The sequence below is a fragment of the Mustela nivalis genome (assembly GCF_964662115.1).
Source record: "Mustela nivalis genome assembly, chromosome: 18".
NCBI lineage: Eukaryota > Metazoa > Chordata > Mammalia > Carnivora > Mustelidae > Mustela > Mustela nivalis.
Window position 1 is genome coordinate 1,200,142 of NC_139037.1, and position 21,713 is coordinate 1,221,854.

General features: G+C 65.9%; 1 protein-coding gene across 6 annotated transcripts in view; it reads right to left on the bottom strand.

Annotated features, from left to right (window-relative positions):
* The window catches only part of ZFPM1 (zinc finger protein, FOG family member 1), a 72,622-nt gene that overhangs the window by 16,397 nt on the left and 34,512 nt on the right, over window positions 1–21,713 (bottom strand). For all 6 annotated transcript variants that reach the window (XM_082711442.1, XM_082711444.1, XM_082711443.1 and 3 more), the window contains exon 3: window positions 19,552–19,677. In XM_082711442.1, the coding sequence (XP_082567568.1) occupies window positions 19,552–19,677 (126 nt within the window). The remainder of the gene's footprint in view (window positions 1–19,551; window positions 19,678–21,713) is intronic.

The following is a 21,713-nucleotide window of genomic DNA, read 5'->3' on the forward strand; positions in this document are numbered from 1 at the left end:
TGCTGCTGGCACCACCACTCACTTTCTAGAAAGGCCTGGGCCCTGAGTCTTGCTGCCTCACTGCAAGGCCTCTCCTCGATGAGGGTCTGAGACACTTGGGGGCCGTGGCAGCCTGTGCCGTGCAGGGAGGGGGGCTGCAAATCCTCCAGGCGCCAAGTGCTCTTGTGGCCCGGCAGGGGCCCCAGGGCACGGGTAGGAGAGCCAACACAGGGCATGGCTGCATTTCCACAGACAGATGGGCCTCCGCTGGGAGTCCCTGAGACCATCATTCTCCCCAGGGCAAGACTTGGAGTGGGACAGGGTCTGGAGTCAGGCTCCCGGGTACAGCCCGCCTCCCCGCACGGTCCACAGGACCATCTACGGGGGCTGCACGCTGGTGCCTGGAAGATCCGTGTGCCTAGAACGAGTGGGCGCGCCCTGATTTGGAAAAAGGGTCTTTGTAGACGTAATTGAGTTAGGAGGCTGAGAGAAGACCCTCCTGGATTAACGGACGGGACCCTAAACTCAGTGACAGACGTCCCTGCAAGAGACCCAGAGAAGAGATGGAGAAGGCAGAGACCAGAGTGACGGGGTCAGGGCGAAGCCGGACCCTAGGCCCTGGAGCTGGGGGAGGCAGGAAGGACCCTCCTCCCCCACTGCCCCGGGAGCCTCCAGAGGGACACAGCCCTAGCCCAGCCCTGGGAGGGAATAGATTTTTGAGGTGTTAGGGCCCCAAGGTTGTGTGCGTTTGTTGGGGCAGGCCTGGGGATTCTTTGAACTGCTTAAGCCTCTGTGTCCTCCTGGGAACGAGGGGACAGGCAGTCATGCCCTCAGAGGGCAGTCCCTTCCCTGATCCCACACCCTCTGCCCAGGAAGGCCGGGCTACCTTGTACCTCGGGTGCCACCCGGGCTGCCTGGGCCCACGGAGGCCTCACGTGGCCTGGCCTGGTCCCCAAGCAAGCGCTGTGGCGGCGGCCCCACTTCCTGGAGCCCCGATCGGGCAGGCTGTGGCCTTAATGGGCCCGATTATCAGATAACTGCCGGCCTAATGGCAGAGATAAGGTGTAAATACGCTAGGAGGCCCAGCTAAAACGTTCTAACTGGGTCCTTGTCTTCCCTGGGGCAGATAAGATGGCAGGGACCAGAACGAGGCTGGGGAGGCCCGCGCCCCATCATCAGCCCCCTGGAGAAGGGGCAGAGACTGGCTCTGTCACTTTGCAGCTCGCCCACCAGGGTCCACGTCCCTCGCCAGTCCACCCAGGACACCTGGGCCCCAGCCCAGGGCGTTGCCCATGGGCCACCCCTCTCTGGCCCTGCAGGGCCTTATCCTCAGGGACAGGAGTGTGACCCAGCCGGCACAGTCACCCACCCCTACTCCAGCCAATTAAGTCCGCCTTCTCCCTACGCCCCTTACAGGTGAGGACTGAGGCCCCAAGAGGTCACGCAGCTGGTAGGGGCTGTCAGAATCTAAACCCGGGCCTCCTGGCTCTAGCTGAACCAGGGCCCTGGGTGTATGTGGGTCTCTGGTTCCCTACCTGGCTGGCCCTCGGGGGACCAGCACATGTGAAGGAGGGGATGAGGAGGAGAAGGCTGCCTAGAGGCGAGCTTGCGGGGAACTCGTCTGTCAAGCTGTCCGAGACTGGTGGGGAGCCCACGATGGGCTGAGCCTGTGCGCCGCACCCCCGCTCCCCAGCTGCTGACGGGGGGTCACGGGGGAACCGTCCAGCGCCCTCATGCTGCGGCCAGCTCCTCTGCAGGCACCCAGAAACCTCGAAGCAACCAGGGGTTGGCTTGCCCTTGGACCTTTGAGCAGGGCTGGCCGTACGCCTTTCTGGACCGCATTTCACCTGCTGGGACCACAAGAGACAGGGACGGTGACCGGGAGCCCCTCCGTTCCCATCTCATTCTCCACCAGTGCCCAGATATCCTGGAAGGAGCCCGTTCCCGGCCTCGCTGGGCATGGAGCCCCCATCGGGAGATGACACCTTCTACCTGAGGCAGGGGCCCACCTTCCCGTGGGAGGAGCCGCTGAGAATCCAGCGTGTGGGGGGCTGGCCCGGGGGTCCCCGAGGGCGGAGGAGGAGTGGGGGGGCAGCCCCGGGCTTCCCAGGTTTTCCGTCTTGGGGCCCTGGCCTCATGCTGATGGAGGGAAGGGGCCAAGCCGCCGAGCCTCCCCCCGCCCCTGTGGGCGCCCACAGCCAACAGCCCTGCTCCCTAATCGGAACCCCGGGGCCGGCCAGCCGAGCCTCCCAGATAACAGCGTGGCTGGCGCTTCCCCTGGCGGCCACTCCATCTTCTGGGTATCGTGCCCCGCCAGAGGGAGGGCTGGTTCCCGATAAAGGCTGCCATTCCGCAGGCCTCGGGCAGAGCCCGGCACTCAGGCCTGGCGGGGGGCTGCGCGAGGCCAGGGAGAGGGGAGGAGGCCAGGAAGCCAAGGAACTTGGGCTGGGGATAGGGCCATGCTCACCACAAAAACCCACCTTCCTGCTTCAGGGAGGCGGGTTCTGCGGGGCTGTGCATTAGGGAGGGTGGCCCCTTGGGTGCATGAAGGGCGATGGTAGGTACCTCGCTGGGTGAGGGGAACACGGCTGGATCTCAGGCCCAGCTCACCCAGAGCCCTTGTCACAGTGTACAACCCAGGCAACTGTACATGGTGGCCCTGGCAACGTTCAACATCCACCTACTCAGATAACCTATTTCTAGCAAACAGTTCCTGTCTAACCTCTTGCGTAGTGGAAAGACGGTCAGGCAGTATTTGAGCCCAGTTAGCACCTACCAGAGACCCTCTCATACCCAGAAGCAAAACTACATCAGGAAAGTGGGGGTGGGTGGGACCACCAGGGCCACCCACTCCTGGCGGGCTGGGAACCTCAGCTGAAGGCCAAGAATGAATGAGTGTAGATGAGTGAGGGCAAGGGGCGAAGGGGTGGGGGTACTGACAGGCAGGAAGACAGGTTTAAGCCACCTCTGATAGCCAGCGGACCTGTGGTGGCCGGAGGGCCAGCTTCCCACCACACAGAGGCCTGGGGCCACGAGCACCCTAGCCACACTGCAGGCTCTCTGGACTTGGGACTCAGTGCTCACTCAGTCCCAAAGCCCCGCATGGGCACAGGCACGAGGGAGACACGGCCTCTGTCCTCTGCCTCTCCTAGGAGACCTGGGCAGTGGCCGCCAGGAGGGCGGGACAGCTGGGGGGCTTCCAGGTGGAGGTGTCCTTCTCCCTGACACCCTCCTGTGGCTCCTGTCTGCTCTCTCTTCCCAGCTCCGGGCTGGTCCTGGCCTCCATCCCCACAGGGGGTCATAGGGGTGATGACATGCACCCCGAGAACACGTGATCCCGACACAATTCCCAGCCCCCGCATATCAAGCCTTAGCCTCGTGTCTCGCACAGCCACACTGAAGCTCTTCCCCCAGTGTACAGACGGGGAAACCCAGGCTCGGAGGGGTTGAGCTACCGGCCTAAGACCCGCGATGGAGAGGGGAGCCGTGAGCCCCAGCCCCAGCCCCGCTCACAGCCAGGCCCCGACGCCCTTCTCGGGGCTGATGCAGAAGACCGCAGAAAGCCAGGGTCGGCCCTGGAGGGGACGTGGGCGCCTGCGGCAGGCTGGCGACTCCGCTCTGTCCAGCCCCCGTGGAGGTCAGGCTATCACTACCGATGCCACATCAGGACCAAGACCAAGACCAATTTATCCCGGCAAACAACCTCACACATGTGATTTCCAGAACAAACACATCGCGCAGGATTCAGTTTTGCCCCTAAGCATCTGTGATGAGCCGAGGCCAGGGTTCAGGCATATTTATAGGATTGAAAAGTCAGCTTAGGTGGGGCGCCTGGGTGGCTCAGTGGGTTAAAGCCACTACCTTCAGCTCAGGTCATGATCTCGGGGTCCTCGGATCGAGTCCCGCATCGGGCTTCCTCCTCTTTCACTCTCTGCCTGCCTCTCTGCCTGCCTCTCTGTGACCTTTCTCTGTCAAATAAATAAATACAAAATCTTAAAAAAGTAGTCACCTTAGGTTCCAGAGCCCTCTGGCAGCACCCCAGAGGAGGCCGGAACGAGTGCTCCCACTTCTGGGGCCCCGATGGCAGGGGGTAGCCGGCTAAGAGACCTGGGGTCTGGAATCAGCAGGCCGGGGCTGGGTCCCGCCTCTGCCCAGCCCCTCTGGCCTCAGTTTACCTGCTGGGCCGGTAGCGGGGAGGGTGAAGGCGAGCGTGTTTGTCGGGGAGGCCAGCACAGCTCTCCCTCCCTGGGCCGTCCCGGGTCGTGGGGCCCAGCCCAGGGTGGCCCTTGAGCCACGGCCCCTGGCCAGCTCTACCTCATACCCGGCAGAGCTCTCGGGGCCACAGTGTGCACAGGGAGCCCGCCGGTCTGCAGAGGCAGCCTGGAGAGCTTGGGGTCCCACGGCAGGGATGCAATCACTGCCACAATGGTCAGGTCTGGGGCTCCGACCCTGAGCCCTCGGTCCCCTGCCTTCACCCCCACGGCTGTCTTGTGGCTCTGACTAGGGGAAGCCCTGGGTTCTGCAGGAGCGTCTGAGCTGGGGCTGCCTCTGCACCCGGCAGATGGGCTGCTCCTTCCAGGGCTCATGGCGGGTGGTCTCCGGAGCAGACAGCAGGTCCACAGGCCCCGCAGCCCGCGGCCTGTGCGGGCGCTCTGGGGTCCCAGGGTCGCCGCCAGCCCTTACTCATCTAACCGGCCCATCGCCTGGCCCCACCCTGTGGCTCCCATGGGCCAGCTGGCCCCCGCCTTGTCGGGAGCGGCCCTATCTCAAGGATCATGCTGTTTGCCTTTGATAAAAGTCAGAAAAAAAGGGGGGGGGAGGAAAAGAGGGAGGGGGGAGGAAAGCCCTAGGCCGAGCCGGCCCCACCCTGCAGGCTTCTAGAAGCCTCCGTGGCACTCACCCAGAGTGGGTAAGGCGAGGAGGCTGTGTGTGTTTCCAAATGTCCTGTATGAGCACGGAAGTGAGGCCCAGAGAGGGTGAGCCACTCGCTCGCGGCGAGAGGGCACAGCATGGCCAGCAGGGGTGAGGGGGCGGTGTGGGGGGCACCGGCTGTCCCACAGTGAGGGGCCAGGCAGACCCTTCCCTCGCGCGCTCGGCCACTCCCCCTGCAGGTGCAGACCGCACTGGTCCCGGCCAGCAGTAAAAGCCCGGTGTTCCTAAGGGTAGCATGACTTGCCCAAGGTCACTGGCCGTCGAGTCCAGCACTTTCCCTGCCCCCAACATAGTCCTCCTGACTGGGGAACCATGAGCTTGGTGGCAGGCGAGGTCCTAGGACAGAGAGAGACCACTGCTGTCTAAGGGCTGCCGGTCCTTCTGGAACTGCGCTACCTAGAGGAGGGGGTGGATGACGGATCCCTGTGAGCCCAGCCGTCGGGGAGGACGCAGGGTCTGTGCCACCCCGGAAGCTCTTGAACCTGGGCCTGTCTCCCAGGACACACATGGCCCAGCTGCAAGGGCCACCTCCCTCCCTGCCCTTGCTTTCTGCTGATGGGACATGGGGAGAACAGCCCCGCCTCTCCGGTCAGCGCAAGGTGAGGGGACGCACCGGAGGGGGCAGGAAGGACAGGGACACGTGGCGGGTGCACGGTGAGCGTCCTGCCAGGCCACGACGGTCCCCACGGGACCGCTCTGGGCACGGGGCGTCCCGCTCCTAGAACAGACCACACCAGAGCCCACTCTTGGAGGTAGGGGGCTTCCTGCGGGCTCAGGTACATACAGCACCACAGGACCCCATTCCTCCCCCGAGGCCTCGGCGCTCGGCCACAGCGGCCACTTCCTCCAGCTGTGCCCCTGGGTCCCAACGGCCTTGGCCAGAAGGGAGATTTGGGACCCAACCATGGCGGGCAGAGCCCGGTCACATGGATACGGCCAACGGGGCCACCTCCTGGACAGTCACCCTGAGGTGCGCGGAGAACCCAGCCAGGTGGGTGGGCGCCCCCTGAAGTTTGGGAAGGGCAGGCCTGTGGCCAGGGAGCCCGCCGGTGGGGATGGGAGTGCGGATTCTGTGCGGACGCCGCCTTCCCAGGGTCCGGCTGGAGGGGCGGCAAGTTCCCATCAGCTTTTGGGAATATCTTCACCTGCTGGGCCCACCCTGGCGGCACCCGTTTTTGCTTCCTGTGCAGACGGGGCAGCAAGGCCAGAGCAGGGGGACTGAGGACAGGCTGAGCGGGAGTCCCTTGCACTGGGCATGAGGAAGGCATGGGGCCGTGTGCTGGTGGGTCAGCAAGGTCCAAGTGCAGGGGGCAGGGAGGGGCTGTCAGTGCCTGCAAAGGAGGCCTGACCTGCTGCTGCCTCTCCCATGGGCCTCCCCAGGCCTGGGGCAGTGGCAGGACTCCCACCGGGGAGCCGACAGGCCCGGGGAGGTCCTGCTACCTCCTACCTCGCAGGGCAGCGGGAGTACAAGTATGCCCACACAGCCTGGGCCCCCAGCTAGCCAGCACGTCCCCTGGACCAAGCCATACCTGAAGGCCACATCAGGAGAAAATGGGCAGAGCCTGATCCCAGCCCTCCCTATCACCAGGGGCCCCAGCCCCTTTGGGCAGAGCCCGGCCCATCTCAGGCCCAGGCCCCCCTCTGTGAATAGTGGGGATGAAGGGTTGCAGGGACGTGGCTGAAAGAGCTTTTTGGCAAAAACGGGATTGTCTGTGGTCCCAGAGCCCAGGCGGTTCTGACGCCTACTCGAGCAGCACAACCTCACCCCCACCAATCTGGCCCATCGCTGGCAGGGGCAGGACAGGATCCCAATGCCCAGGTTGTGCGCGCAGGCAGCGAGCCCACGGCACCTGCTGTGGCCACGAGAGAGGGAGTCATGGGGCAGGTGCCGCCCCAGGAAGCAAGATGGCGGGGGCAGGGGCACACGGACACACATGCGGTCACCGGCTCAAGGGCCAAGTCCCTTGAGGTCTCAGGGCTTGAGCACCTGCCTCTCAGGAACCTGGGGTGAGGGTTTCCACCCTGCCTCTGGCCCGGGCAACCCCCCAGAGCTCCGCTGGGAGGCCCAGACCCTGTGACCTGAGGACACATAAAAACGAGGCCCACCGGCTGTCAACTTTGAGAAACCGTACTCACCCACAATCTGGGACTTCCAGCCCCGTGCCCTGGCCGAGGCAGGCTCACTGTCCTGCGGCGTGAGGCCCCCAGAGAGGGAAGGGCTCTCTGGGACAAGAGGTGTTCAAAGGGCTTCAAGCCCAGAACCTTTCTTCCTAAGTAGCTGGGCTTAGGCTAGAGCAGGTGGGTCTCAGAGCTCAGACCCTGCGACCCAGGGAGCCACTCCATGGGGACGCGGCCCACCCGCCAGGAGCCCCCAGCAGCCTGCCCGAGGTGCGCTGTCCACTGGACACGGGCCTCGGCCTAATGTGCCCACTCGCTGGGCGTGGGGCCACGTGCTCTCAGCTCCCTCCTGCCGCCGGGTGCTGCTGCCCGTGCTCCATCCCACCGGGCTGGCCTGAGCCTGGGTGGAGCCCCCAGGCCACACTCCTGGACACCAGCTGCAGGGGGGTGGCTGGCAGGACGGCAGGGAGGCTGGCTCTGCTGTAGGCCGGCGGGCGCCAGGCACAGCGCCCACCCCAGGGCATGGCTCTGGGCACCCCGGTTGGGACCTCCGTGTGCCCGTCCCCTCGCGCAGGCGGGGGGGGGGTGAGGCCGCTGGCCGCTGGCCTCTCCCTGCCTCCTGGTACCCTGAGAGCCCTGTCCCCAGTGCTGGGGGCTGGACGCTCGCGGTCCATGAACTCAGCCTCTCCGATGGACTGCCTGTTCCTCAGGCCGGGGTCACTGACGGCCATGTCCTGCAGGCCCTGGTGGTGCCTAGGACCCGGGGGCACCTGTGTCTGGAGGAGGGCTCCGGGGAGCAGAGCCAGGGCTGGACACCCAGAGCAGCCGACCGGCCATGAGCCTGCGCACACGCGGGACGCCGGGACTCCCTCCCCACACCCCTGCCTGTGCTGGGGGGGGCGCCCTTCTACAAGGAGTAGCACGGGGTGTGGGGGGGCAGGCCAGGAGGGGCAGGGCTGGGCCTGGGTCATGGGGAGCTGCCCTTGGACCACTGTGTGACCGCACCACAGGCCGGCAGGGGTTAGAACGGGAGCCGCGGCCCTGGCTCTGTGCTCCCCGCTCCCCCCCCCCCGCCCCGCCCCACCCACCAGCTGGTGCCTGGGAACTTCTCTTCCTATCGCTGGAACATCACTGGAAATTATTGATTTTTTTGACACAGAACAACAGCCCATCTTTATCGGGCTGAACCCTGGCCCCAGCTAATGGCGGAGCTGGGGCCTCCTGGGAATCTCCAGCAGTGGGGGTGGGGCTCGTGGAGGCCCTTCACCGCTTGGGGGGCAGCAGCCCTGAGGGCAGGGGGGGTTTGTGGGGCTGGGGGCAGAGCCATGGGGACCAGGACATAGGTCGCTGGAAGGGACCCTGTGGGCAGCTAAAAGTCAGGTCTGGGGAGCAGGTTGTGGCGGGGGCGGCCTTCAACTCTGATCAGCCCCTCTGAATCCCCAACCCAGAGCTTCCTGGGGGTGGGGTTGTGCTCTCAGACACTAGATCCCCCGGAAAAAGCCAAGAACAGCTCACCTGGCAGGAGGAGACAGGGGGTGAGAGGTGGGGCCCGCGACCCCTTGGGGATCTACGTGCCAGGCCCATGATGCTGCCAGGCTCCCCCCACAGCCCCACGGAGCCCAAGAACACTGCCTTCCTGGCACCTCTGAGTGTGAGAGCCCATGGTCCCTCTAGCCTTCTTGAAAAGCCAACTGCCGTGGGTCTAGGGGCCTCAGTCTTCCCAGCTGTGAAGTGGGGAGAGGGAGTCCCATCCGCTCCTGGGAGACCCTGAGGCTTGGGAGCTGGGGTGGGGGTCGGTGGCCCTCCCCGGCCCTGTTGTCCCGGCGGCAGGCTGGAAGCAGGATGTGTGATAAGGGAAAGAAAATGTCTCCTGTGCAAACAGCCTCGCTGGCCCCTATCGGCCTTCTGGCCCTGCCCCGTTTCCCAGGGGCCGACGCACTGAGGGCCCTTCCTTCCCATCCGGCCTCCAACTCCCCACCTCCTGGCCTCTGGCCTGGCCAGCCCACCCTGCTGCTCCCTGTCTGCGCTGGGGTGTGGCCAGGGGTCCAGGCGCAGTCTTCGCTCTGTAAATGGAAGGGTCTGGGCAGACGCCGAGTGGTCGCGAGGGTGGAGGGGTGACCCTAGGTAGTGACCCCAGCTTGGCAGGTACCCGCCTTCACCTAGGGTGGGTCTAGGGTGGGGGGCAGCCACGGGCACCGAGGTCACCTGATGTCATGGAGAACAGGACACTGCCAGCGCCTAGGGCCCAGTGAGCCCCTTAGGGCTTGCAAAGATCCTTCCAGAAATGCCAGTGGTCCCCAGGCACCTGCTGATCCCTTCTGAGCCTGGCGCCTCTCCTCTGCCCACCCACAGAGGCGGCGCTCCCGCACGGGGGCGGCGGGGGGAGGCTAGGGCCCCCGGAGAGACCTGGGCCTACACGGGGTGCTGAACCTGCAGACACCTGCTTTCCTGGTGCTGAGCCGCCTGGGCCTCAATCCCGCCCCTCCCCCTTCCCTGCCATTGCCATCGGGGTGGTTCTCCCCCTTCCCAGACCAAACCAAGGTCAGGGAGGACCTGGCCACACAGTGGGGGTGGGGGGTGAGAGAGTTCAAGCCCAGGGGTCCAACCGCATCCAGGGCTCTGCCTTCATGCCCCTCGGGCGGGTGGGGAGCAGTCAAGAACAGGGCTGGGCCCGGGCAGGGGAAGAGCGTGGTGGGCGTAGACAGAAGCTCTTGCCCTCTGCCTGCACGAGACCCAGCTCCTTCCCCCCTCTCCTCTGCTCAGGAACCCTCAGGCTTTCCCCGGGCTCCAAATCAGGTGCCCTGTGCCGTCTGGGTGGAGCCCACCGCGGGGCATCTCAGCCATCGGAGCAGGCTCGCTCCCCCTCCAACCCTCACCCCTCGCTCATCTGTCAGGGCAGTGGCGCCGGGCCTCGGGCCTCGGAGACCCAGCAAGGTCCCGGGAATCGGGGGAGGGGCTGCTCCTGCTCTGGGCCGGGGGGGACTGGGAATTCTGCAGCCCCCGCGGAGGCCCAGGGAGTGGGGCAGGCGGTAGGCAGGTGCGGGGCCTCCAGGGTTTAGCCCCAGATCTGCTATTGCTGTGGCAAGACCCAGGCGAGTGTGTGCAGGGAGAGACACAGGCCGGCCAAGCGATTAGGAGTCCCTACAGACCTCGCTTCTCTTAGGATCATTCTCCCTCTTCTAGAGATTTTAGAGGTCAGCAAAATAAATAACGGAGTGAGGAAGTAAGTGGCCCTGTCAGGAGCACAGGACAGACCGAAGCCCATCCACGCGGAGGGACTCTGCAGGGGTGAATTCCCAGGAGCCGCAGGGCTGAGTCCAGGCGGTGCACAGGGGCGGCTGTGAGGGCAGGAGGAGGGCAGACCCAGGTTCGGGAAGCCGAGGCCCTGCGCACCCCGCGCAGACCACGGCCCCCCGAGCACCTGCCAAGGCCACGGCCGGGACCCGGGGGAGCGGGGCCGAGCAGGCTGGCGGGGGGGCGGCGGTCTTCTGTTGTGGGGGCAAAGGCGGGTCCTGGGCCCGCGGGGGGCGTCCCCGCAACGACACACAAAAGCCCCTGCGATAGCATCACGCTAGCATCACACCGCATCTCAGGCCCAGCTCGGCCCTTTCGGGCAGGATATGACCAGCCCTCGAGCCAGTGGCGGCCCCTTTGTCCCATCTCCAGGGACCGATCTTATCGGCCGCGTCCACCGCCGCCCGTAATGGAAAAACACGGTGAGGAAATCAAAAGTTACGCACAGAGATAGAGAAATAATAAATAAATAAATAAAGAGCGACCTATGCTGACAGCAGGGGAGGGGGTCTCGGCAGAACAAGTGTCGGCCGGAGGGGTGGGCAGGAGGGCTGTGGGTGCTCCCGGTTCCCATCCTGGGTCTGAGACGCCGCTGCACCGCGCCAAGCCTCAGTTTCTCCGTCCGTCAGGTGGGTGTGACCGAGAAGCCCACTCCCTGGGGCTGGGGCAGATCCTACGAGACCCTGGCACATCCCAGCCACACAGCCACAGCCACGACCACGGGGAGGGCCCACACCGGGCCCTGGGGGGCCGCTGTGCCCTGCAGCCCTCTGGCTGCCCGCCCTGCCCAGGCCCATCCCTGACCCTCCTGCCTCCAGACAGCTCCGAGGCCCTGCCCCACCCCAGAGGAGCAGTTGAGCCCACAGAAGGGCACAGTGGGCCTGAGGCGCCCAGTGAGAGGGGACAGCTGGAGGCCACCTGTGGGGCCCCACCAGCCAGGGAGGACAGGAGAGGGACGGGGAGGCAGACAACACTGGCAAGGGGACCCCTTCTGGCCACCAAGACACGGGACCAGTGCTGGTCCTGGGAAGGGAGCCCTGCTGGTTTGTGCGAGAGCGATAGCCAGGGTGGCTGCTGGGCGGGAACAGCCCCGTCATCCCGGGTGTCTCCTAGGTGCGTGTCTGTGGCCAACTCCCCGTGGAGGCCACAGGCTTGAGCGTGCTGAGCTGACATGCCCCAGGCCACATGGCCAGGCCGGGGAGAGTCTGGGTTTGGGCCTAGGAGGACAGAGAACGAGAGTTCTGGAAGGGGTCCCCCAGGCGTGGACAGGGAGACCCCGACCTGTCACTGACATTTGGGAGGGGCTGGCCTGGGTTAGGCAGCCGCTCAGACACAGCCTGGGGCCAGGGGGCGGTCTGGCCTCGGCAGGAAGCCGGGCGGGCGGGCGGAGGAGGAAGCCGGGCTCGATTAGCCTCGGCGGCCGAGATAGGCCACCCTGGCCACAGATAGCCGCTCCCGGAAGGCTGGTGAGGTCAGCGGGCAGCACAGGGCAGGCGGCCAGGCCTGGGCCCCCACCCGCCGTCGGGTGGCCGAAGACTCGGGCCACTGTTCTGTCTACCTGCCCTCCGCCAAGCAGTGTCTGCACCTGGGGAGGGGCTGGGGTAGCCCCTGGGGACTGTGTGCAACACCGGAGAGGAGCCCCCTGCAGCTGGGGAGGGGGCCACTCCCCAGGAGGCAGGGCCGTGGGTGGGCTCAGTCCCCACTCAAGTGCCCAATGAGGCCCTGGGGGGGCCTCAGTTTTCACATCTGTAAAACAGGGAGCATAGCATCTGCCGCCAAACTTCCACCGGCTTCCTCACAGGTCTCCCGTGCACCCCAAGGGGGGAGCCCTGCCCCCAGCCCTTCCTCCCCTGCAGTGCCCCCACAGGGCTTTTGCTGGGCTGAGCTCTATGGGGTGGGTTACCCAGTGCGTCTGTAGCCTGCTCCCCGAGCCGTGCGCAGTCTGTGCGCATCCCTGCCCCCCCCCCACCCGCCCGCTCCTCTGCGTCCCTGGCTCAGCGTCCGAGCCCCTCACTGCTGCCTCTGCCTCAGGCTGTAGCCCCAGGAGGGCAGTGGCTGGGCTGTCTGTCCAGGCCATGTCCCTGGAGTGTCTACTACACGGCAGGTGCACCACGGACAGAGGCACCAACCAGTGAGCCAACGGGACGAGCTGCGCTGGCAGGACGGTGGTCTCCGGGTCTTGCGAACACCTGCTCCCCTCATAGGTGCTGGGCCCTGGGGGACCTGCGGCCCACATGTCTGCTGGGGATGCAAATGGAAGACAGAACCAGTCAATGGCCCATCTGGGTGCGGTAAAGAGCCACTAATCGCCATGAGGGGCTTCCCGGGGTCAAGGGGTCAGCAGCCCAGCCATGGGGGAAGCCACAGCCAGCTCTGTGCCTCAAGAGTCCCCACCAGAGAGGGACAGACCGGTCTTACCGCAGATGCGCCTCTGCACATGGCCTTTCTGGGGTGCAGTGCGTGGCCTGGCCCCCCGTGCCTGCTGGGTAGTGCAAGAGTGGGCTTCCATGGGGTCCAGGCCAGTCATGGAGGACAGGCCACGGGCTCACGCATAGCCCCCACCCTCAGCCCTGGCCCAGGGGCCCCCCTGTAGGCCCTGCTCACAGAGGTGGGCAGCCCTGAGCTGTGGTGGTGGACGCAGGCCGAGGGTCCCGTGGTCAGTGTGCCCCCAGGGGCCTGGGCTGGCAGAAGCGGCTGACGGCTGAACTCTGTTTCCAAGACAACCATGTATGCGAGGCAGCCCCCTTGCTCTGAGCCTGCCTCCTCCCACCTCACCCCTGCACATACCCTGGCTGCAGGGGGCTCTCCCCTCCCCTGTGCCCTCTGCCCGGGGCAGCGGTGCCCCTCCCTCTCGTGGGCTGGGCACTGTGTGGGCTCGGTGAGGCGTCAACCCCCTTTGTTCCTCGGACACATGACTGCGTTGCTCCCGTGTTACGTGGTCTCTGTCTCCCGGACTCGGACATCGGCTCCCCGGGCGCTGGGAGGCTGCCGGCCCCAGGCAGCATCGAACCTCCACGTGTTTGCGGAGCGAGTCAGCGAGCTCCTTCTCTTCCGACTCCTGGGCCGCGGGAACCTGCGGCCCCACAACACACCCCGAGGGACGGAGGGACCACCCCTGGGGCCCCCAGCAGGTGCTCAGTAAGCACCTGTGCAGAAGAAACGTGGGCCGACCCCAGGGGACACACAGCACCCTGGCCCCGGGCCGCCCCCATCTCCTGGAGCCTCCGTCTGCTCGGCTCGGGAGGGGTCGAGGGCCGGCGGCGTGGGTCTGGGGGCGTGCGTCCCCCGGGGCCCACGCAGCGTGGACTCCCTTCCTGGGGACGCCCAGAAGACGTGGCTCCTGACCCAGCCACTGGGGCTGGTCTCTGGAGCTGCTGACCCCAGGCTGACCCTTGCCACCCGCCGTCCTCCTCACTTGCCCCTCCCCCATCTGTTAATCTAAGACAAACAGGCCTATCGGGCCGCGGTGCCAGGCCCCACGATAACGCAAAATAGCTGAAATGATTTTTCCCACCCACACACACGGGGCCGGTGGGAGGGAAGGCGCGGCCAGGCCTATCGGTCCATCTCCCGGGCTGTCCGTCAGGACAGGCTGTCCTGCCTCGCAGACCGACTGCCCGCTGCCCGATAACAAACCTTGAGGTTTGCCTCGAAACTCCGGCAAGGAGATTAGTCAGCCGAGCACGGCCCAGATAGGCAGCCTGACGCCCTTGCTCTCACCCTGGGGGCCAAGATTCCAGCAGGCTCCCCAGGACCCCCAGGGTGGGGGTGAGGCTCCACCGCTGGAACAGGAGGCAGCCGTCTCCTCCGGCCCCTCACAGCACCATGCTCTGGGGGAGTCTTCTGACTCATCCGCCGCGTGGCAGGGAGCCAAACACCTCACTTAAAACCCTCCAGTCCCTCATTTTAGAACCAAGACAGAAGAGCCATGTGTGGTCCCTACACTGAGCCCAGACCTTGACCCATCAGTGTTCATCCTAATGCTCCAGCCACACCCGGGTACTCAAAACTCAGGGCCTTTGCACATGCCTGCTCCGTGTCTGGACTCCCTCACCCCACTCTGGTCGGTCCTTTAGGCCTTGGCTGGGGAGGTTTCTGCTGACCTACAGTGCCATGCGGACATGGCCAGCCTTCCCGTCTCTGCCTCCAGGGCCTGAGATGCGGACAAAAAAGGTAACCCCTGATGCCAGCCGGATTTTGTTTTATAAGCAGTGGTCACCAGGAAAGAGTTCCTGGTTCCAAGGCAGTTGTGGGTAAAAGGGACCCCAGTCCTGGGGCTCTGATCACAAAGCCAGGCCTGGCCACCAAGTGTGAGTCTGACCACCCCTTCCTTCTTCACAGCCAACTGATGTCCCCAGAACTGGTGGGGAGCCACTGGGAGCCTCCCAGGTTCACCTCCCTGCTCCCCACTGGCAGGTGGCACCTGTGGACAGCCTAGCACTCAGCAGCCGGGCGCCCACTGCCCCAGCCGGGGTGTCCGGACCTTGGCTCCCAGACCGGCAGATCGAGAGCAGGTTCTTGCCTGCCCCGTGCCAGGCAAGCCGGCGGGGAGGGGACCCCACTCCACGAGGCTGGTTGCAGAGGACGCTCCTGGACCACCCCTCCAGGGTCCCCACAGTTGTTCCCTTCCTCTGGTTCCCTCACGACCCAGCCAGGCAGGCTGGGGCACGCCAACTGCCACGGGACAGGGGCTCCGATGGGAGCCAGGAGGTGGATGACGGGACCAGGACCCACACTCAAGATGGGACCCTAGAGGCCCTCGGTCCTCACCGGGCTGGCCTGTGGGCCCAACCTGCTTTTCCTTGATGTTAAATGCGGAGACGGGGGTAGGGGCGGGATGATAGCAGGAGGGCTGGGGAGGGAGTGGGGGGCCGACCCCTCACAGCTGGGCAGGGAGTGGGGGGCCGACCCCTCACAGCTGGGCAGGGAGTGGGGGGCCGACCCCTCACAGCTGGGCAGGGAGTGGGGGGCCGACCCCTCACAGCAGAGAGCTCCTGGCCGGCTGCCCTCCAGACATGCTTTGGGGACTGCAGATTTCAGCTCTCAGACATTTGCCTATCAGAATCTTAAGCAGCCAGCCCCTCCAGCGGACAAGGTCATTTCGGAGATAGAAACACTGACCCCCCCGCTGGCTCCCATCTTTCCCTCCAAGCCGCCAGCCCAGCATCCCCCTGTCCCCGAGCCCCAGGGGGGCCTTCCCCATCGCGGGGTGTGACCCTCCTCTGCAGCCCAGGGACCAGGCTCCACCTCTCCCCTGCACCCTGCTCAGGCCCGGGCCTCGGCTGCACCCCGGAGCCTTCAGCCTCTCCACTCGTCACCTTCTCACCCCGGGAGGCCCATGTGGGGGTCTCCCCGCTCGCCAGGATCTCCTTTCCCCACGCACCCCGTGGCCGACTCGCTGGCGTGGTTCGAGCTCACTGCACGGAGGACACGTCCCTGCACACCAACCCACAAGGGCCAAGAGGGTATTCATGGAACCCCTGGGGTGGGCTCTGTCCTGGCTGTCACCTGCCCCTTGTGGGCTGCTGTCCCGCACCTCCGAGGACAGAGGTGACAGTGCTGGCTCAGAGCTGGGTCTCCACTCCCGCCTGGCCCCACTGACTCGAGGGGCAGTGGAGGCTTCTCGTGCCCAGGGCAGGGGAGAGCATCAGGGGATGAGCCCACACCGCGGAGGGCAGCCTCTCTCTGCCTGGGGCCACAGTGCCTTCCTGGCCCTGCCACACCGCGGAGGGCAGCCTCTCTCTGCCTGCGGGCCACAGTGCCTTCCTGGCCCGGCCACACCGCGGAGGGCAGCCTCTCTCTGCCTGGGGCCACAGTGCCTTCCTGGCCCGGCCACACCGCGGAGGGCAGCCTCTCTCTGCCGGGGGCCACAGTGCCTTCCTGGCCCGGCAGTGGCTTCTCCCCACAGACCCCACCGACACTTTGCAGAGGACTGCAGGCTGCCCAGGCGGGCGGAGAACGCTGTGGCCGGCCCTCTGCCCGCCGTGGGGATGACCTCTCTACAGGCCCCCGGGGAGGCCACCACTCTTGGATCTCCCCAGCCCCAGTGCAGAGATGAGGAAACGGAAGTCCCGAGAGGTCAGGCAAGCAGCCCACAGTCGCTCAGCAAAGCTGGACCCAGTCCTGGCGAGGTGTGCCCGGGGGGCCCGCTCCTGCCTCTCAGGGTGGCTACACGGAGCGGCTCCCGTGGGACCAGGGACGCTCAGAAGCTAAGCCGCCAGCCGCCCACGGAGCTCACAGCTCCTTCACACGAAGACACCCCCCCGAGCAGCCCCCCTTGCCCCCAGGCTGCTTTTGGGAGCTCTGGGGTCAGCAGGCATCGGGAGGGGGCAGGAATGGGCCTAGGAGACTGTGGGCCCCTCACGTATCCCGGCCCCGCACTCCAGTGTTGAAGACGCTCCGGCTCCCCTGGGGCCGCCCCTGCGCTGGGGGGTGTCAAGGCCCTTCGGGGAGGCCGCTCTCCTGCCTGGTGCCTGGGGAGCCCTGGGGGTGCTCGTGGTCATCTGCTCTAGGCCTCGACCCCCGGAACGGCAGCTACCTTGCACGTGCGTGCTAGGCTGGGGACGCAGAGGCCCTGATGCCCACTCTCTGCTGGGCTCAGTCACCCTCCCCTGGGCCTCCCTGGGTGGTAGGTCCCCCGGGGCAAAGGGGATCCCCTAGAGCCCCATGAGCCCTGGTCCGTGGGCGGCATCCAGACAGCAGAGGTGGGGGCGAGCACGGGGTGCCGTGCCGGGTGCGTGGTGAGCCCGGGGCTCTGTGCCGTGACCAGGGCCCGCCTCCTGCACGCTGGGTGGGCAGCGGAGCCTGGGGCCCCGTCACTCCCCCAAAGCCAGGCAGCACATGGTGCACCGGGGGTCCAAGCTAGATCCTTCATCCCAGAGGAGAACGGGAGCTGGTGTCCCCCAGGCGGGCCTCCAGAGCCCGGTCCCCGAGCCCGGGGGTGGGTCCAGCACTTTTTCCCACATCTGGGGACACCGAAGCGGCTGCCAGCCAGAAGCCAGACAGACTCCGTGACACAGGGAGGGAGGGAGGCTCGCCCAGGACTGGCAGAGGGGCTCAGAGGTCAGAAAGGGGAACGGGGGGGCAGGGCTTGTGGGCAAAGGCCATGGCGGCACGCTCCTCGGCCGCGGCGGGTCACTGGGCTGGGCAGTGCCCTCAGGGACGCCGGCCTGGACAGGCCCTGCTGCCCCGTCGCTGGCACGGGCAGCCCCGCAGAGATAAGGGCTCAGCGGGCCTCTCTGGCTTCCCTGGCGGGCGATAAGTGGGCCTGCCTGGGCTCTGATAGGGGGCAGGCCCCACGGCGGTTGGCCACTGGCGGCTTATCGGCCCATCGCTGCCCACTGTGCAGATACTCCTATCTGCGGAGGCTGACAGGGAGCCCCCTGGCCCCACAGGGTGCACCCCAGCCCTAAACCACAGCCACCCCAGGGCCAACCCCAGCCCTGGGTTCAGTCCTCGGCCTCTCAGGGCCTCCGTGGCACATCTATAAAGTGGGGGTGAGGATTCTAACACCGAAGGGTGGGTGAGGCCCACTGGGGCGGCGACGGAAGCCAGCGCTGACGTGGCACAGCCCCCTCCGGAGTCAGGCCTGCACCCTGGAGCCGGGTCAGCACCCCACTTGGCCACCTCCCTGCTGGGTGACCTTGGATAAGTCCCTCTGTCATGCTGGGCCCACCTCAGAGGCTGGTGTGGGGGCTGCCTGGCGCTGTGCCCCCCACGGACGCTCTCCCCGGCGGCTGTGGCCTCAGCCTATGGCTTGCCCAGCGGCCTGTCAGGGCCCCTCAGGCACAGGGGTGGTCCCTGCTCCCTGCACTGAAACACGAAGTTCCCTGATAAAGAGTAGAATGTGAAGGGTCACGGCCGGGGCAGCAGTGACCTGCCTTCTGTGGGGGCCGCCGTGTTACCTCATCCACAGCTGGGGACACTGAGTCAAGGACCGCAGTCAGACCACAGGGTCCTCACCCAGGGCTCGTGGTACCATCCTGTGTGCGGAAAGGCCCCAGGGCAGACCCAAGCACCCAGCAGGTAGGCACGTGGCTTAGCAGTGCCTGACCAGGCCCCGAGGGCCTCAAGGACACAGGGCCCTGCGTCCCCCACCCTCGGACCAGCGGCGCCTTGGTGGAGACAGGACACGTGGCCGCCACCTATCTGCCAGGACACCTGGGTGCCCCCTGCCACCAACGGGACCCCAAGATGGCAGGGTCAGAGCTGGGGGACATGACGCCCAGTCTGCGAAGGGCAGCACGCCTGCCACGCTGGGGGGGGGCAGCGGGGTCCCCAGCGCTGTCTTACCCAGGACGCGCGGCTCCGAGGCAACACCACAGCCCAGCCAGGGGGGAAGGGCTGAGAGTGGACTCACTTTCCCCGTGACGTGGGGTCCCTGTCCTGGTTGTGGCCATCTGTGGCCCTCAGGAGAGTAATGAGCGGCCTCTGGGCCCTGGCCGTGCCCCCTGACCCCGCAGCAAGGCCCTGCCTGTGTGCCCCCTGCCACCACCCCGAGCCTCACCTGCACCACAGCCACATGCACAGTCCCGGGCCCGCCTGCTCCCGGCCATCTGGTACACAGCAGGCGCTCAATGAATGCTTCCCGCACCTGCACTTGCCCTTGGTCCCCAGCCCTTGAGGACAAGCCATGCCTGTGCCTGGAGACGCAGCCCTAGAAATACCCCCGACGCCACCCCACGTTCCTCAGGATTACAAAGAACAGGCACACCTGCCGTGCCCAGGTTCTCTGTTATCCGTGAAGGCACAGGCGCGGAGGACACCTCTGGTCAGAATTTTGGCTGCAAACTGGTGATCGGGCTGAAGGGGGGCAGGAAACTCCCCTCAAAGCCACGTCCCGGGCTCCAGCACCGGGCAGGTGGGGCCAACGCTGGTCTGCTACGTGGCTGCAGCCACCTGCACAGACCTGGACCCCCAGCCCAGCGGGGATGGCCCTCCAGACGCACCCCTGCAACGTCTCTCCCTGCCCTTCCCCGCTGCTCTTCTTTCCCAGCCCAGGGGGGATGCCTCCTGGGAGCCCCCAGGACTTGTAGGCACGGCGTGGCGCCCAGCCCCATGGGCGGGCTGGACTTTGGAATGGGCCCCGACCCTGGCTCAGAGGCTTGCCCACTGGCCTCCTCAGACAGGAGGTGGGGCGTGTCCCCCACAAGCCGCCAGGACAGCAGTCTCCCCAGATTTTCAGAAGGCTGGGCCACCAGACCCCGACCGACCGCGGGTGTGCTTTACCTGGCCCACTCCAAGAGACACCGGACTCCTCCTCCAGCCTCGTGTCTGGCTCCTGCCCCTCCATCTCCTGGGGGCCTCCTGGGGGCGTGGGGGGCGGTGGTGATGGTTGGGATGGGGGGTTAGCGTCTGCAGACAGAAAGCACCATCAGGCCCCGCGGTCCCTGAGTGATGATTCACCCACCTCCCCACCCTGCCCTGTGGCTGGGAGGGAAACTGAGGCCCAAGTGGGTGACACGTGCCCAAGGTCACCCCCACACCCAGGCTGGCTTTAATGGGGGCAGACACCTCAGTTTTCTCCTGGGCCTTTAAAACCTCTCATCCCTTCATTAATTATGGCAATAATTGCTTTTCTAACTGCAGCCAATAATTAGAGTGCAGCGTGCCCTACTAGGCACACCCAGGCCAGCGGGCACACGTGTGGGCCCCAGCTCCTCGGTCTACTGTGCCAGCAGCTGGGGGCCCCTCGAGCTGGGCCCTGAACCCAATTCCAGCCCAAAGGGCATATTTGCCTTCCCTGCTGAGCCTGATAACTCCCGCAGCCCCCAATCGATGAGCTCCCATAAAAGCCCCCCCTTGGTGACGTCATGCGCCCGGCAGATTATTAATACCCAAGATAAGGGCCGTGATTAACATCAAATAAATCAATCACACAGTATAAAAGTCCTATTATTTTTGGCTATAAATCAACGTGGCTGGCGTTTGAGCTCCAGCCACGGCGCGGGAGCCGAGCGAGCCCACCCCTCCCACCACCTTATCTCGTCCATCGCAGCGTTATCACCACGGACTGTGCCAGGTGCAACCCCGGCTGCTTTTTCCAGCTCCTTCCCGGGCCCCGCCCCCCCTGCGCGCAGCCCCAGCGAGGAGCAGATCAGATAAGGGCCGGCTCCCCGGGAAAACCACCCGGTCGAAGTCCACCAGCAACAGGCACTTGCCCTTTGGCACCTCCGGACGCCCCCGGCGGCACACAGTGCCCAACAGCAGTGATGATGGCGGGGCGATAAGGGGGCCCCTCGCGTGCTCCTGCAGCCCTGGCCGCCCAGACACAGATGTGGAAACTGAGGCTCAGGCAGGGCAGGGGCACGGGCCCCGGGGAAGGGCCGGGGGGGCACGCCGGCTGCACCTTGAGCAGCCAGGAAGAGAAGGCGGGCGGCAGAGGTAACAGCAATGAACATGACGCGGCTCCCCAGCCACTGTCCCTGGGTGGGGAGCCGCGGCCCCTGCTCCCAGTGAGCCTGCTGCTGCGGAAAGGGACACTGGGGCCAGCAGGTCTCTGAGGACGAGGCTCGCTGGGCTCCGGGCCTGTGGTCATCCCAGGGGGCGGGGCACGGAGGCACTGAGACTGGGAAACGCCGGGGGGCCGGTTGGGGGGGTCCACAGAGAGCTCGGTGGACCTGGGACCTCTGCTGGCCCCTTGCCAGTCCCCTCCTGGCTCTGCCCTCGCAGGCACGCCCCTCTCTGTGCACCCTTTCAGGCTCTGCCCAATCTCTCCTTCGCCCCACCATGCTGCCGGCCTCACTCATGGCCTTCCAAAGGGTCCAGCCTGGGACAGTACCCTTCCCATCAGACTACGGCCTGGGGGTCACTCGGGCCCGTGTGCCCAGAGCCGCACGGCCCTGACTGGCGGTAAGAGCTCGGCCTCAGGCAGCAGTGGGGAGGCAGGGAGAGGCGAGTCACGCTCAGGACGGGCAGCCCCCAAGCCAAGTTTCCTCCTCAGGAAAACAAGGGTGAGGTGCTGGCCTCCCCCCACGCCTCCACCGCAGGGGGGCCTCTCCTCCTGGGGTGTCTGGGGGTACGGCTAGCTCGAGAGCCTGTCCTCACTAGGAGGCCCGCTGGGGACCTGTCCAGAGAGCAGGCTTCCCCGTGTCAGGCTGATTCACCCCTGGGTCTCTCTCCAACACCACCCCCACCCCCACCCCGGAAACTGCCACCAAGAGGGTCCAAGGAAAGGTTCCAGACATGGGATGGGCCTGGGGGAAGCAGGCTTTGTAAGAGGGGCGATCACCCTGAAGCCAGGTCTGGGATGATCAGATCATTACTCGGTGTTTACAGGCTGTGTGACCCTGGACAAGTCCCTTAACCTCTCTGGGCCTCACTCCCTCGTCTGTAAAACGGGGGAAAGGGCCATAGCAGGAGAACCTGCTATGTGCTGAGGCCTCCCTGCC